Raw genomic sequence first — 16119 nt, 5'->3', positions numbered from 1 at the left:
AAACCAGAGCTGGAAGAGGCAGAGGTACTCTTACAGCCACCTAATCACACATTTCCTCTCACTGCTCTTCCAGCACATATTCCTGGCACTGTAACACCAAGCCCTTGCTCCTTCCCAGTCAAGGATGCTGAGCTGTGGGAACGGTGGGTGAGGAAGGGATAGGCAGCACAATCTACTGCCCATGGAGAAAGGAACCTCACCTTCCTCTTCTGGGGGAGAGAATGTTCCTAGAGAAGGTGGCTTTCTTACAGAGGATTTTAAGATAGCCTGTTATTGCAAAGAGAACCTCAGAAACAGCACTCTGAAACTCCAGTTTCAGAGTGCTGACCTTACGAGAAACAGGGGAAGAGGAGTAAAGGGGCTGGTACTGCATGGATAGCAGGGCTGGGAACAGCAGAGCCTGCTCACAGTCCTCACCTGCAGTGTGCTGAAATGCTGCAGACCAGCATACAGGCTCCCAGAAAGACTGCCTTCTTCAGGCCTTGGCACTCCACCAAGCCTTTTTCACCCATTACCTTGGAGTTCCGGCAAAGCTCAGCGTGGCTGCAGCGGCTCAGAGCACACTTCCAAAATGCTGCATTCAACCCCAGGCTGGACTGTGAGACCAAGGGAGTATATCCATCCTTTGCAGAGCTTTCCAGTGTGTGAAAGGATAATTTGGCCATCATTTACCCTGAAGAGAGTCCAGTTTGCTTCCTAACGGGATTGTAAGAGCTCAGGATGAGTCTGGAGCTGTGAGGCAAGTGCTGTTTGCTGTCCTTGTCCAGCAAGGGAGAAACAGAGCCAGCACTGGGCTGGGCAGCCCCAGAGAGCACAGAAAGACAACATGGGAGCAAGAGCATGGGCAGAGGAGCTTCCCCAGAAGGCTCCAGAGATGGTCAATGGCTCCAGTGCCTTACCCTGCTGCAAGAAGCTGCCATTTCCCTAGGAGGTCTACCCTCCTGTACTGCTTGGGGAGGCCAAAGGCTGCTGTCTAGAGAAGGTTGCTCCAAGCCACTGCAAGAGTTGGAAGAGCAGCAGCAAGCTGTGGGGCACTGAGGGAGGGGTGGCATGTGCATAGAGACAGAGAAAACAGGTTTGGAGAGCTTCTTTCTTCTTCTCGAGGCTGCTGAGGGTTTCACAGCACTGAGATGTGGCAGGGGGCACAACAAATTCAGCGGTGCTGATATAAGGCACAAGAGAGGAAAAGTGGTAAAAACCAGTTTACTAAAAGAAAAAACTTCGACCACAAAGTATAACTAAAACCAGAATGAAATCCCTTCCCCCAGATCTTTCTTGGATGGGCTTGCAGGAGACTTCTCTTGGGGACTACGCTGGTCTCTGCTGGCCTCTCCATCTATCACAGAATGACAAACATGAAGGAAAGAAAACCACTACTTTTGCACTGGCATTAAGAGACAAAAGTGGAACTGTCTTGGGTGCAAGTAACTATAAAGAAGTCAAATACTACCAACAGCACTCAGTGTGTTCACCCTCTGTTTATGCAGCTGCATTTCTCCTGAGCAGAAGAGGACACGCTTGAGATTGTCTTTGAAGAACAACACAGACAACAGAGCTGAAAACTTTAGTGTGCTCATTCTGTTAGTATACCAGACATCCCAGGAATGGCATTAGATCCCACCTGAGAACATTTGCTTCTGGCTCAGCTCTTTGCTCCCCATTTTACAAGCTAGCAAAAGGCAAGAAATCTCTCCTTGGGTGTCAGGTTCAACTAGGGAAATCAAACTCTGCATTAGAACCAGTTATACAACCCTTGCTCACACAGAAGAGAAAACACATGATAGATGTGCAAGGAAACAATGCCCAATCTTCTGCTTCCAAGAAAGCACATTTCGCAGACGTCAGCTTACTGGTATGAGCCTTGCAATCTGAAAGAGCCTTGCATATCCAAGTAGCCTGTTAGCTCCCATGCAAGCTGCTACTCATGCTTTTCTCAGCACTTGCCCTTTAATTCATTGCAGGCTCAAGGTGCCCCAAGATTGCTACATAGGGATGGAACAATGGAGAATGCCTTCCCACCTTCCCTCCTTGCAGGAGAAGCAACAGTGATGGTGGGTGATGCTGCCCTGGGAGATAAGGAAAGGTACAGCAAACTCCTGCCCACATTGCATCACTCCCCTTTCTTCTATAGGAGGGGACCCTGTAGAAGGGTCTTTTCTACTGAGAGGGCTGAAGAACTGAGGGATGGGTCAAAACTGGCATCACTTTTCCCTTGAGACACAGCAACTTCCAGTACACAAAGGCAGAGGAGGCCATGTTCCCTCCTGAGAGACTGAGTCAGCATCCTGTTTGCAGACAAGCCCAGAGCTTAGCACTGCTGTTACTCTATACCATGCACATCATGGTATAGAATAACATTTTCCCTCCTGAACCACACACAGTTTCAGCAGGGAAAGCCAGGCACCCCGTCTGAAGCATGGCATTTTGCCTCTCTCTCCAGAGGAGGGACTGTCAGTATCAAGGGATCAAGGGATCAAAGAGACTGGCCCCTGCAGGACCCAGTCCCTTTGCTCCCCTCCTGCTTTCTCAGTACACAACTTTGGAACAGGGCGTTGAAAGGGACAGCGGTGAAAATGCAAACTGATTGCAGCTCTGAACCAACAGCACTGGCGAGGAGGAGGCTGCTGGAAGGGAACAGTCCAGCAATGGCAGTGACCCCAATCCCACTGAGCCCATCAAGCCAAGCAGAAAGGAGCCCTGCCAAACTGAGCCCAAAGGAGTGCATTTGAGCAGTATGACAAAAAAGCAGCAGTGACCTGCAGGGCTGACCTCTAGTGAGGTGGGGTGGTTGAAACGGTGGCACAGTTCCCTGTGCGGACAGCTGCAGGACCCTACTCAGACGATCCAGCTTTCAGGGGATATGTTACTGGTTTTTGTGGATTCTGGCTGGAAGTAGCAAACATTAGTCATAGAAGTTCTCCCACATCTTGCCTTTGTTCCCAGCGGCCACACAGGCAGCACATGAATGGCCACCACATTGCCTCTGTCCAGGAAAACCATGCAGATGCAGCTTACAAGGAGCATCTGCCATCTTGGTTTTGTTCCCAATAGTGAAAAACTTTTTGTGGGCATAACACCTCCTCTTTTTGTATACTATTGCTATTAACATTGCTGTTGTTATTGTGTGTGTCTTATTCCACCGCTTTATGCTTTCAGCAAATTGTTAATTCAACCCGTAATCTCTGCTTTTGTCTCTCTCTTACTGGAAACAGTGAGGGGAAGAGGAGTGGTTTATTTGGAGTTTAATTCCAGCTGGTGTTAAAACTGGCACAGTCATGAATACTTTGGACTCTGTCAAGCTCACAGTATCTTGTGAGCTTCACAGGGCCCTATCAGGGCTCTTACACTCATTTATCTGGAAACATGTAATGTAGTTTTGATGGTGCCCATCCTGGCTGCCGTGGAGTGCCAGACTGTAAATGGACAAAGAAGGAAAGTCACCTGTCTCATGTCAAATCCCATGTGCCAGTAGCTCAACTGTGTGACCCCCTCCCAAGTCACTGGGGTTGACCTCAGAGAACTGGGAACTACTTAGGTACAGCTTAAGACATTTACTGGATTTCTCCTGGCAGGGCAGGGACCATTCTCTGGATGGATATGCAGCTCAGGGGTGCTGCTTCTGAGGCAGGAAGCACAGGGAGCATCATAATCACCAGTAAAGTATTGGGTTCCTTCTGGTGCACTTTATGTGCATCACCAGTGTCTTGCAGCCATTAAGATCTGCACTGAATACAGGGAGCAGCAGACGTGATAAGCAACCTCACTTCAGGTGCATATACTTTCCCGAACTGCCATCCTCTGTGGTTTTCATTAACTTGGGATTTTTTTTCTATCCTTGCCTGCACCAGGCACGCAGAGAGGCAGCCTTGATCCAAAAACCAAGGTGCTAGCACTTGCTGCACTGCCCAGAACCAGAACAAGGCATCCCAGCATATATGGCAGGACAGTCAGGCTTACCCAAGAGCTGCTCTAGCTCTCAGGTCAGTTCTCAGTATGACCCAACTTTGCTTGCTGCACAGCCTCCCCAGCTGCCAGTACCACATCCTCCAGGGCAGGATGATGCCCAGACAGAGTAGAAGGGAGGCAGAGCAGCCCCCACACAGTATCCCAGGCAGAGGGGCCAACCCAACAGAGATTGGGGAAGGGATACTTTTGTGCAACTGAAGCTGCAATAATAGTTTCAACACAATAAAAAATCTCTTAGTCAAACATAAAAATAGCATCTTGCTATTGGTCTTTTATTTCAGGCTTGATGAGACCACACAACTGTGCCCATGAGCTCTGTCCCTGCAGCCCCACCTCCTGCCCTGGCTGAAGTTACAAGACATCAGCAACTGAGCAAGGAGGAAAGGAAGGAGCCAGACCAGATGGGCTCACCCGCACCCCACAGCAGCCTAACCCCCTGCACAGGAGCCATCCCAACCCACCCTGTTGCAAGGTTTTGAGAACGTTTTCATCACTACATGACACTCCTGCCTGTCCCCTCTCCGTCTGTTATAGCACCCAGAGCAAAGACTACCTTTTGACATGTATTTTTATGGTGACTCACACAAAGATGGCCTGGCCCAAGCTGGGGACATTCAGGTAGTGGTGGCAGCAGACAGCTGTGCCCCAAGAAGAGGAGGACACATGGTAGTGACTGGGGGTCTGGCAGTACTTTGCCCCACTGTTGCACCTTCCTGGGGCAGCACAGCACCCTCCTGGGAAGCACAGTTACCAACCTGCCTAACAGGGCTGGCCTGGCAGCTAAATTCACCCCATAGATACAAACAGAGAAGGCTGAAGCTCTCCCCATACCTGGCAGGATCTTTCCTCTTCTCTGCCACACTGTTCCTCTTGCCCTTCTCCATCTCCTGCAAGACGGCCATTTGGATGGGGGTGCTTCTGCCACCACTGCCAGTGCTGCCTCGGTGCTCCAGGCCACAGCAGTCAGGCTGGGAGCTGCCCTTCATGGCCTGGAGCTGTGCCAAGGGCACAATGTCACAGCCCTGGGGCCGGTGCCACACTGTCTGCCGCGTGATGGCATTGTAGTAGTAGAAGCGGTTGTTGTTCTGGTCAAAGAGCTCCCACCACTGCTTCTGGTCTGACTGGCGCACCTTCAGGTTGGGAGGGGGCTCCCAGCTGCACTCCCCGGTGGTCAAGTTCACGTACATCCGCTCCTGGGAACGGGGCTCGATGATCTCCACCCAGTCCGAGCTGCAGGGACACAAGAGCCATATTAGTCCGGACCAGAGGCCCAAAGCAAACAGGTTGTCTGAAGAGTCCTACAAACCTACTGCCACTGGGCCAGGCAGCCTGCTTGCAGATCAAAGCATTGCTTGGGGCTATTCAGCAATCTAACGATCTTAGGAGAGGCCAGGACAAGGATTTGAGATGAGGCTGCTACAAAAGAGAAGGGGAGGTCAGTCCCGTCAACGTGGCCCACTCACTTCCCACTCACTAGCCTAGGACTAACCCACAGGGCTGGCAGGCACAGTCTGTTGATGCTGGGATGACTCACATCAAGGGCTGGCCCAGTCACAGGAGTGCCAGTGCCTGGGAGATGCAGGGTGCAAGATGCAGAAGGGTAGGGGACTTGACTTTCAGGAGCAGGGTGTATCTGCAGAACAGGATCTGCTCCTTTTGAGAGCTGCACATTCCACCTGGGGAGACCAAAGCCCTGGCTCCCTGCAATGTGGGCAACCCGCTCCATGCAAGTGCCTGCCTGCAGGCTCCACATGCTGTGGGGCTGGAAGGGACCTTTGGGTCCCATGGACCTGGCTCGAAGCCCACACTTATATGTCCAAAAGATATATGTGGGGAATGACTGGTGGATGAGACCATCTCCATTGCAGGCTCTTCCCCCTACCCCGTGGCTGATGGGACAGAGCCTTCAGCAGGGTGTAAGGTGACCCAAAGGACAGGCCCTGCTGCTGATGCATAACTCTTTGCAGCCCTAAAGAACCCCTTGAGCTGCAGGGCCCTTTATCAGCACCCATACTGGCCCAGACAGTGAGAGCAAAGCAGGTAGTGCTGAACCACTGCTTTTCAGGCAGATCAGCACAGTGGTTTTCATGCAGAGGGGTTGGGCTGCACAGCCATCATACATGGCATATCAACCATACCACTGACACACCAACCCTAAAGAGCCAGCCTGAGGAGTTCAGCAAAGCCAATGCCTCCCCAGTGCAGTAGCCCAAACCATTTTGGGTAGCCCAGGTAAATGGAGGGAGTGCAAACCCAGCAAGGTTTCCCTCAGCAAAGGAGAGATGCTACCTAAAGTGATCCTGAACCAAGTTGTATGCTCAGCATGCTGAAAAACAACATGAGCCCCTCCTGCTCCCACACCCCAAAGCCTGGCCTCCATCCCAATGCTGGTGGAGGCTGCAGGAAGGAGGGCCTTAACTGAAGCTACTTTTGCCATTAATAAAAGCCATATGAAAAGGACAGGTCCAAGACCCCTCTTGAAACCTGTTTCTGCCAGGGGTTCACTCTGACACAACCACCACTCTTCAGCAAGGGTATGATAGCAGAAGCCATTCCCATAGCAGAAGCGGGAGATGGGAGATCCCACTGTATCCCTCTCACACCCTCAGCTGCCAGCCTGCACATCCTCAGAAGGGTCAGGAGTGATGGTGGCAGCACTGCCGTGCCTGAAATGGCAGCCCAGGTTCCTGTGCCCAGCCCTGGCTTTCTGAGGAAGGTCAGCATGTCTCCTATCACCAGGCAAGTCGAGGTGAGGGTTTAGTTGCCCACTGCACCTCTCTGCTAGGAAAACTGTGGGTTTGATTGACAACAATCAATGCTGAGCAGTCTGGCATGCACCCAGAAAAAGCAGGCCAGTCCTCAAAATTGAGGAAAAGCAAAGAGTACATTCCTGAAGCAGGGCCAGCCCCAGGCTGCCACACAAGCCTCAAACATAACATCAAGAATTCTGGAAAGATGCGATAAACCCAGGATTGCAGAGATAAGGCTGTAACTTAAACACACAAAAACCAAAATTAATTCATATTCCACTTTACAAGGTTAAAGAAGTTTCCTGGGGATGGTTTAAATAATTATTTTCTCTGTCCTTTCAGCTCCAAGTGCTGGGGGATGCAGCAAACACAGAGTGGGTGCCCACGCTCACGAGCACTGCAGCGCCTGCTCGCACCAGCAGGATCACGGCAATGGTTTCACTTCATCTCAGCTCCTGTAACTCAGTGTCCCCAAAAACACCAAGGACTGCCTCAGGGAGCTTCCCACCAGGCTGCCAACAAACGCTTCTGCATGGCTACAAGGACACCTCTTATGACTTGGTCTCCCTCCCATTTCACTTCCATGCTCTGTAATTTTTGGATTTCTGCGCTTCAAGCCAAGATTCCACCTCCTTCCCCCACCTCCCTTCTTTGGGATGAGCCCTGCAGAGAGTTGGGGCAATACTAAGTCCTTCCTGGCCAAACATGGCTCCATACCAAGTGGGATTTTTCAAGACTAATGTCCTCAATGGAGGCCTGCAGCATACTCAAAGCCAGTCCCAAGACAAGATGTTGTTGCCATCATCAGAGACCATCTAGCTGAGGATGTGCCTATGCCAAAACTAAGTGCTAACTAAAACTAAACCTTGTTAACAGGTCCTCCTTGAGGAGGTGGAATACAGTCAGGCCATCACACACAGAGTGAAGTATAATTCCCAGAGACTGGCCATGGTGTGAAACTAGCCAAAGGCAGGGAAGTGCGTGCAGCGCAACCTGCTGTGGCAATCAACTGGGGTGATGGGGATGGGCATCTGAAATTATCAGCCCCACAGAGACGAGCTCAAATCCTCTTTCATTTGCTGCTAATGGCACACAGGACAAACAACTCATGAAAAGGAGCAGATCCAGTCATACAGAGAATGATGCCATGTTCACCATCTTGAGTCCTCTAAAAGGAGGCCCCTGAAGCAGACCATGGCAAGCCAGTTCAGGAATGGGGAGAGGGTACCAGCCCAGAGGCTCCACTGCTGCTGAATTTGCTGCTTCTCTGTGGGTCTAGGCTCCTGGCTGACTGAAAAACAGCACAGGCTGTGTTCAAGAACTCAAATATCACCACAGAATTTTTTTTTTAAGACAATCGCGCTCGCCCCTTCACCTTCAGCACAACAGGCCTCAGAAAAGTTCACTTAGTACAGACGCTGAGAAACCAAGTGCAACCTCCAGGTGGCTCCGATTCACTCAGATTTGCATATCAAAGCCAGGACAAGCTGTAAAACTAATCTCTATCCTCGAGCTGCAGAGAGCCTCCAGAAGGTCTCCAGCGTCAGCTCCTTATGGTAATCCTCCTTCAGCTGAATGAGACATGTTATTCACACACACTCTATGACTTCTTTTGAATACCCATGCCTCCTTCTAACAAAAATTATAGCCTCTTGATTCATCCCAAATCCAGAACAGAACAGACAGCAAAGGGGTAGCTCAATCCAAGGAAGAAGGTTGGGGCAACACCAAAATTATCAGCAAATTCCCTCAAGATCCTGTCTCAGAGAGAAAGAAGTAAGTAAAAAGGACTTTAGGGACACAAGTGAGATTTCTTGGGGGTCTCTGCAAAAGGAGAGAGGATGGGCATAAGGAAGGACAGACACCATGACAAGCCATGCCCCAATGATAATCAGCTTAAAATAAAGTCCAGAACAGTCTCAAAGGCATAAGGCCCAACAGCCCAAGACCAGTACCTGAACCTTGCGTGAAAAGGATGCACAGGCATCTTAGAGCTCTGTATGTCACCAGGGAGGAGGGAGGGCAGCACAGGCACTCCCACACCAAACTTCATGTTTCTCCATCATCCACTCGGTGCCAAGTGTTGTCCAAGAGGTTTGGAATGATTTGGGTCCTGAAATCACTCCCTGGGGCCACACAGAGAGCACCCCAAGGGGAGGGGAAGACAGAAGGGCTTGAACTGCTGCTCATCCCCACCTTCAGTGCCTCCATCACAGGATGGGCAATTCTGCAACAGAGGGAAGACCAAGGGACAGAAAACATCCCTGTTTTCATGGCCTTGAGACAAAACACAAAGCACTTGCTGGACGGACACTCTGAGCAGGAGGTGGTCATAGTGTCCATAGTGTCTCCATACTGGAGACACAGGCACCAGGGCACTGCCTGGTGACCAGCAGACCAACACTAAAGGAAACTGTACCTGAGGGCAGGAGGAGCAGTAAAATCCACTCCTGTTAAAAAAATCCTGGTGATGCAGACCGGGCACAGGTCTTCACCAGAAAGCTATCTGCTGCTTCCCTGGAGGCCAAGGGTCTCTCACTTCTCTCTGTCCCCAAATTGTCATTGAGGGTGAACACCTTGGCCTGTGTTATGGCTAGAGATGAGCTGTGGCCACTGAAGTCTCAGCAGAAGGCAAAAGACATGTCAAAAAACATTCAGCATAAAGAAGTTTCCAGGTGCTTCTCTCTACTCTTTGCAATCATCCACAGGCTGGCCAGGGACACATATCTGGCAGGCAGCCTCTCCTGCCTATCTGTCACATCCAGCCCCTGGGTTCCACATGGTGAGGAGCAAAATCATTTGTGGAGCTTGAGCCCCAGGCCACTGCAGAGAAGTGAGCTAGCTTCCTTGGGCTATGGGACCTGCCTTGACACCCTGTCCAGCTCTCAAGCTGCTGTGACAGCATACCTTGGGTCTCTTCTGCCTTATGGCTAGAGTTTTCATTCTGCAGGTCACAGCACAAGCCCAAAACTCCAGTACTTAAACAGCCTCCACAAAGCTCTGGTTTCCTCCAGATGAAGTAGCACCTTCTAAGCTCAATGAAAACTTCAGCAGAGTTATTATTCCTTTTAAGGGGCTAAATATTTAAGAACAAATTGCAGAAGATAAAAAGAACCTGGCAGTCTTCATCTCTTCTCCTTCCAAAATGTACTGTGTGCATCCACAGCTGCATCCAAACCACAGCTGCTGGAAGGCAGGTGGCTGTGGGGGGAAGCAGGACGGTCCCTGCCCAAGGGAAACAAGGCACCCTGGCAGGGAGCTGAGACATGGCACAGCTTGGTGCTGGCCTCCAACCTGCACAGCCTTAGGCTGCATCAATCCCAGGACACATGGCCAGGTCTGTCACTAGACTGGGACCAATATTAGCACCACAGCACCTGACAGTGACTGCATCCCATCTCAACATGCTCATAACTAGACTTTGTCCCCAACAGACAGGATTTAAATGAGAAAACTTTGATTTTATCAATATCCTAGAGAGGAAATATTTGCTTAGGTAAAGGCATTACAGGACAACCTGCCAGTACAGCAAAAATGATGACCACAGCTGAGATGTGTACTGCTTACCTTCCACCCCTGGTGCTCCCCCATGGCAGCATGTGGGGCTCAGTCCCAAGGAGGCAGCCTGATGACTTCCCATTGCTCCCCTGGTGTTGCCCCTAGTTTCAGGGAGGATTCATGCAGGCACACTGCAAGCATGGCTCGATGAGTATTGCCATGGTCATCCCACCTGTACAGGATCCCACCAAAGGGGGCAGCAGGACTCATGCAAGGTCACCACTAGATGCACTAGCCACATCCTTCCAGGAGTGTAAATCTCTGCAGGCAGGTACCCAAGGTAATAGATCTACTTTCTCCACATCTTCTTGGGACACACAATCTAAGACACATGATACCAACTGAAGCAGACTTGAGCTTCACTCTCTTCTGAGAGCATGTGCAGACACCACCAAAATCATACAGGATCTGCCCACAATGGTACTCAAAGCAGCTAAGAGCCTCCCAGCATGAAAGAAACTCTAAAATCAGGTCTGGGCTGTTTGTGTTTTTTTAAGGAGGATCCATACAAACAAAAGGAAAGGATGGAGATGGAACCCCTTAATCTCCCACCTTCTCAATGGGCCCCAGCACCTCTTAGCACTACCTGCTGATTGAAACCCTGGTCAGTGACTAGAAAGCTGAACACAGCTCCACAGATCTGTAAGACCCCAATACCTCTTGGCAGCTGTTGAACAGAAGTAAACTGGACTTGAAGCAGGATGACATTTCCCAGTGCCAATAAAGCTGCACCCTGGCTGAAGAGCATCATGCTCTTCTTAAACTGCAGGAACGAGGTGAAGAAGTTGTACCTGCCAAAATGAGGTAGGGCAAGAGCCCAGGGCCCTGGAGAAGCAGCATACACGAAGTGCTCTCCCTGGGCCAAAGCAAGCAACGTCATGTCAATGATATATCCCTGCTATTTCAAGGACACAGCAGCAGTCACTGCCCTGTCATCCTATAATTACTGACAAAGGTCTTGATTTATCTAGCTTGCTGTCCAGCTGCTTCAGGACTGAGATTTACTCTTCACCGCCTCCTATGTCACCACTACTGATATCAGGGATTCCTCCCAGCATTGCCACGAAGCCCGTGCATCCAGGGGCCCAGCACAGCAGCTGCTGCCTCAGAGAGTTGATGCCAAAGAAAGCAGTCTGGGAATAGGAGGCTCTCCAATCAGAAGTTGCTTTAGTAAAGCCCCATTACCACATAAACCCAGCAATTGCTCCAGTACCTTGGGAGCAACCCACAACCTGTACACTGCGGAAGGAGCAGGACTCAACAGCGACTGATCTTCCTCATTTCTGTACACGAATCATCCTGGGCTCAGTGACATGACACCAGGCACTGCACAGACATAAACACACTGCAGTGCAGCATAGTTTCCCCATACAGGAGGGCAAAAGAACAACCATTCTTGTGTCATCTTCACTGAAGGGAAGAGAGAGCCCATAGCAGCCAGAACAGACCAAAGTAAATAGCCAGCTCCCAAGGCTCATTTGCATGACGCACAGGGATAGCTTTTTGCTGCAGACAGGAACACTGAGTAAGGACAATAAAACATTTACACAGATTTCTGAACAGTGTCAGAGGGTGAAGAGGAGGAAGACAGGAACAGAAAAGATACTTCCAGAACCAGCAAAGGGAAACCCATCAGCCAGGTCCTCAGGATCAAGTGGCCACCATAGTGAGAGCATGCAGGGCTGGAGACTTAAGGACCTCTCAAGACACCCACCTCTGATCTAAAACAATTCCACCAGACCATCAAAAAAACATGACAACCGTAGCTTTTCTAAAGGCAGAACATGAGTTGGCAGTGGTCAGGAACAGCAGACTGAGACTGTAATTATAGGGTGGAGAACCTGCACTGCCAGGCCATGGCCAACTGGAGAGTGTCACCCAAGGTGCCAACAGAGGATGCCCTACAAACAGCCAGATCACAGAGCATAATGCTTTCAAGCACCACTCAGCAAAGCTACATATCTGAGGCAGCTAAGTTCCTAGAAGTGGGACATTAGCAAAATAATGGCCCTCTGTCTCTGTTCATTTAAAAGGCTAACAGTCATTTATGAGCTGAAAAACAGGGTCCCTTGAAAACATATGCACAACATAGTCATGGACAGCAAGGGACCAAGTCATTCCTCAGACAGAAGAGTCCACAAAACACTGGGGGCTAAAAGTACAAAACAAATATAAGTGTTTCATCATAACTTCTTTAGGGTTATTCATTCTTCAGCAAATCTCTCCAGCTGCAGCTGTCTCTGCCAATTCCGTTGAAAAAAATCACGAGAGAACAGATGCAGTGAAGCTCTTGAAAGTATTAGCTGTCCGAGCCTGTTATGTGTGACTCAAGTTAACCATTAAAATACCAGGCTAGCAGAGGAATTTGGTTTCAAATCAAAGGAAAGAACAGGAGAGTGTTGGCAGCAAGTCAAAGGAATAACCGCCTGCAAACAAACAAATCTCTCCTGCCCTGTGAGATGCCATCAGGAAGCTTATCCCAACAGGACTCTGTGCAGAGGAGCCACAGCAGTGTCATCATTTTCTCCAGCCCAAAGCACACCAATTTCCTCTGGCGAGGAAGAAGAGATAGTAAGTAAATGGCTGAAAACCTCAGTCACAAAGTTCATAAGCTCTTTCTAAACCAACAAGCAAGAAAAATAAATATATAATGGAAAAGAGGTCCTTCCATTTGTTTTGCCTACAGGAATTGTTGAATGACAAGCACATCAGACACAACAGAGTCAGGATGTTGCAAAGCCAATGCACTGGACCCACAGCATCGGTCCCTCCTGCAGCCCCAGAGCCTCCCCTCCTGCATGCCTGCCCCACAGGGAAGCACGTGGGTCTCTGCTCTATGCACAGCTCCAGCTCTGGAAAGCTCACCTATCCCTAAGTGAATTCTTAGTTTGGGATGAAAATCACAGCCTACGTTTGACTCTTTCATCTTGTTTTTTATTCTGATGTAATAAACCATGAAAAAAAGCTGCCTCCAAAAGGAAAAGCATGCTTAACTGTTGCCCCAAACTGACATTCTTTTCCTGATTGTCTCTACAACTTTGCAGCGTGATTAGGAGTCACATCCCATGAGCTGTGTTTCAGCCTCTGTTTTGTCTGCTACACACTTGCATCTGCAAGACCAGCAGGGACTACAGTAACACCTTGAACTCTAAGTAAACCAAAATACTAGTTACCTATAGTTCCAGTGCTTTGTCATTAACAAGCTCTGGCTTGATTCAATGAGAAACAAAGACTGAGGTGTTTGACCTTGCCTTAAAATACAGTCACAGCTTTTTAAAAACTGAACATCTCTTCGATCTCACAGATTTAAGACTTCACAAAATAAAGCACAATTAGTTAAAGCCCCAAATTAGCCTTTGCTCTCACCATGTCATAGAAACAAAGGGGAGATTAACCAGGGAAGACCTCATTGTGGTCTTCAACACTTATGAGAGGAAGTGGAGGGGCAGGTACTAATCTCTTCTCTCCTGTGACCAGTGACAGGACTTGAGGGAACAGCATGAAGTTGGAGGAGGTTTAGGTTGGATATCAGGGAAGAGTTTTTCACCCAATAGGTGGCTGAGTATTTGAACAGGCTCCCCAGGGTACTGGTCACAGCACCAAGCCTGTCTGAGCTCGAGAAGCATTTGGACAACGCCCTCAGGCACAGGGTGGGATAACTGGACTGTCCTATGCAGGGCCAGGAGGTTGCAGACTCAGTGACCTGATGGGTCCCATCCAATTCAGCATATTCTATGATTCCCAAGAGTCCACAAGAAGGCAGCTCGTGGCAAATGACTGCATCAGTCACCGAAGGCTCTCAGTTGTTTCTTGGAGATGCTCAGGAAAAACCAGCTGGGCTGCAGAAGAAGGCAGTCCTGCATGGCATATGATGCCTCCCCAGGAAGACTCAACCCTTGGCAGCACCTCTGGAGGTACTACCTTGAACAGACCCTCCCAAGAAATGGGGAGACCAGCAATAAAAGAATGATACAGTCACTCACTATGGACATCACAATTACTCCTTGCCATGGACAAACCTTTTGCAGGGCATATGCTCATTTCTTTAGCCTCTCCAAGGAGGTCGGTAGGATAAAGAATTCCCTGTTTTCACTGTATCTTTTTCCCTCAGTTAATGACAGTAGGCTGTCAATCCAGCAGGTCAGGGAGATCAGGGAAAGTGCAATATCTAAGACAGCGACATTGAAGCTGCAAGTTTCAAGTCTGCCAAAAAAATTTTCAAGTTGGTGAAGAAAGGGAGGGAGGGTTGTACAGTTAACACCTACACTTCAGCAGAAGAAAAGTGAATTCCCTGAATGAGAGGAGAGTGATCTGGCAAAACAACTCCTTCCTCTGGAGGGATGAAACTGGTGAACTGTGACTTGCATACACCCAGAACCAGAGCTCGGGACAGACTCATGACCCTGGTTCGAACCCACTGCAGCTCTTCACAGATGCCCAGGCTCAAGTGGAACCACCCTCTTAAGCAAAAGCCCAGGTTTCACCTTTTCCACAGCTCTTTAAAAGGTTCCAAAAAACCACGCTGGTGATGGTATTTTTGACACAGTTCCAACTCCAAGCAGATTCATGCAGACATGCTAATGCACTCTGGGATTTTAAACACCACTAAATTCAACTTGTGCCAAGAACAGTTGAGCTGCAATTTTAAATACTCAGAGTTTATCTTGTTTGAATAAGCAAGAGATAAGTAAAGAAATCATGTAGACCAGAGCCTGGCCCAGACCATGTTTGATTTGCGCCAGGTTCTCCACTTCACCAAGTCAGTCTGAGATAAACACTTAAGCTACTTTGCATAGCCAGAGAAGTAAATATGTATCATCTGTTTGTCCTGGTTTAAAGGAAGGGGGAGAAAGGAATAAGAGAAAAAAAAGAAACTGAATTTAAAAGAAAATTCAGACATGACTTTCTTATAAAAAAGAGACAGTGCAGTGGGTGGCCGCAGAGCTAGCAGTACTAGACAGGATCTCCAGAACAAAAAAAACCCCAGGAAATCCGCAGTGTCAATTCTCCCCACAATTGATTTAAAATGAGCTTATTGCTTGCACTTGGTCTATGAGGAAGAAGCAGCTTCCGGGCTACGATAGGGGGAAACAAAGTTATTAATAGCATCACAATGAGCAAGTATCAGAAGTTATGTTGCAGCCCTGGAAGATCTTGGCTGGTTCATGAAAATATGTGTTGCCATGGCAGAAATTGCTATACATGGTAACAGTGAACAGTGGGATGAGAACAATACACTTCTTGATTTGGTGCCCAAAACAAGTTCCTTATGTTTTCTCCCATCAAAACCCACACATTTATTAGATTGTGTTCAGTCCAAAACTGAGCTTTTCACTTTCAGCAGTGGCAAGGAAGATAGCAAAAAAGAGACAAATTCAGAAAGACATTAAAGCAGGCATCACTCTCTGTGCTTCTGCAATGGCATGGTTGATGGATTGGGGCAGAAACTGGACCATATTCAACTTCACTTTTTATTGTTTGATATCCATCTAGACAGTCTTCATCTGCCAAACACTATGTACCCAATACATAGATTTTGCTACTGATAAAAAAAAAAAAAAAAAAGAGCAAATAAATGAAGAGGCACTTAAAGCAGGGCGTCTTCCAAGATGGGATGACCTGACATTCAATATCCAACATGGCAGCAGATCACCATGCTGTGCTATTCTGTCCTTTGCTTTCCTCTTTGCAGTTCTCAGCCCCCTCTTCCATCCTGCAGCACTGCCAAGCATTGAGCACACATAGAGTGCTAATACTTTCCAGAACCATCTGTTACCCTTAACTCATTCCTGAATTGCAGTGCTAAGGATTTCTTCCCTCATCTGCTCTTCCTCAGCCACTACTT

General features: G+C 48.8%; 1 protein-coding gene across 1 annotated transcript in view; it reads right to left on the bottom strand.

Moving 5' to 3' along the window:
• LOC135456304 (rho GTPase-activating protein 39-like) overlaps positions 1–16119 on the bottom strand; it is a 52750-nt gene that overhangs the window by 22991 nt on the left and 13640 nt on the right. The window contains exon 2 of the mRNA XM_064730086.1: positions 4798–5196. Coding sequence (XP_064586156.1) covers positions 4798–5196 — 399 coding nt within the window. The remainder of the gene's footprint in view (positions 1–4797; positions 5197–16119) is intronic.

This window comes from Zonotrichia leucophrys, chromosome 20, assembly GCF_028769735.1.
Source record: "Zonotrichia leucophrys gambelii isolate GWCS_2022_RI chromosome 20, RI_Zleu_2.0, whole genome shotgun sequence".
Classification (NCBI taxonomy): Eukaryota; Metazoa; Chordata; class Aves; order Passeriformes; family Passerellidae; genus Zonotrichia; species Zonotrichia leucophrys.
The sequence above is the reverse complement of the archived record's forward strand: the minus strand, read 5'-3'. Positions and strand labels throughout refer to the sequence as shown.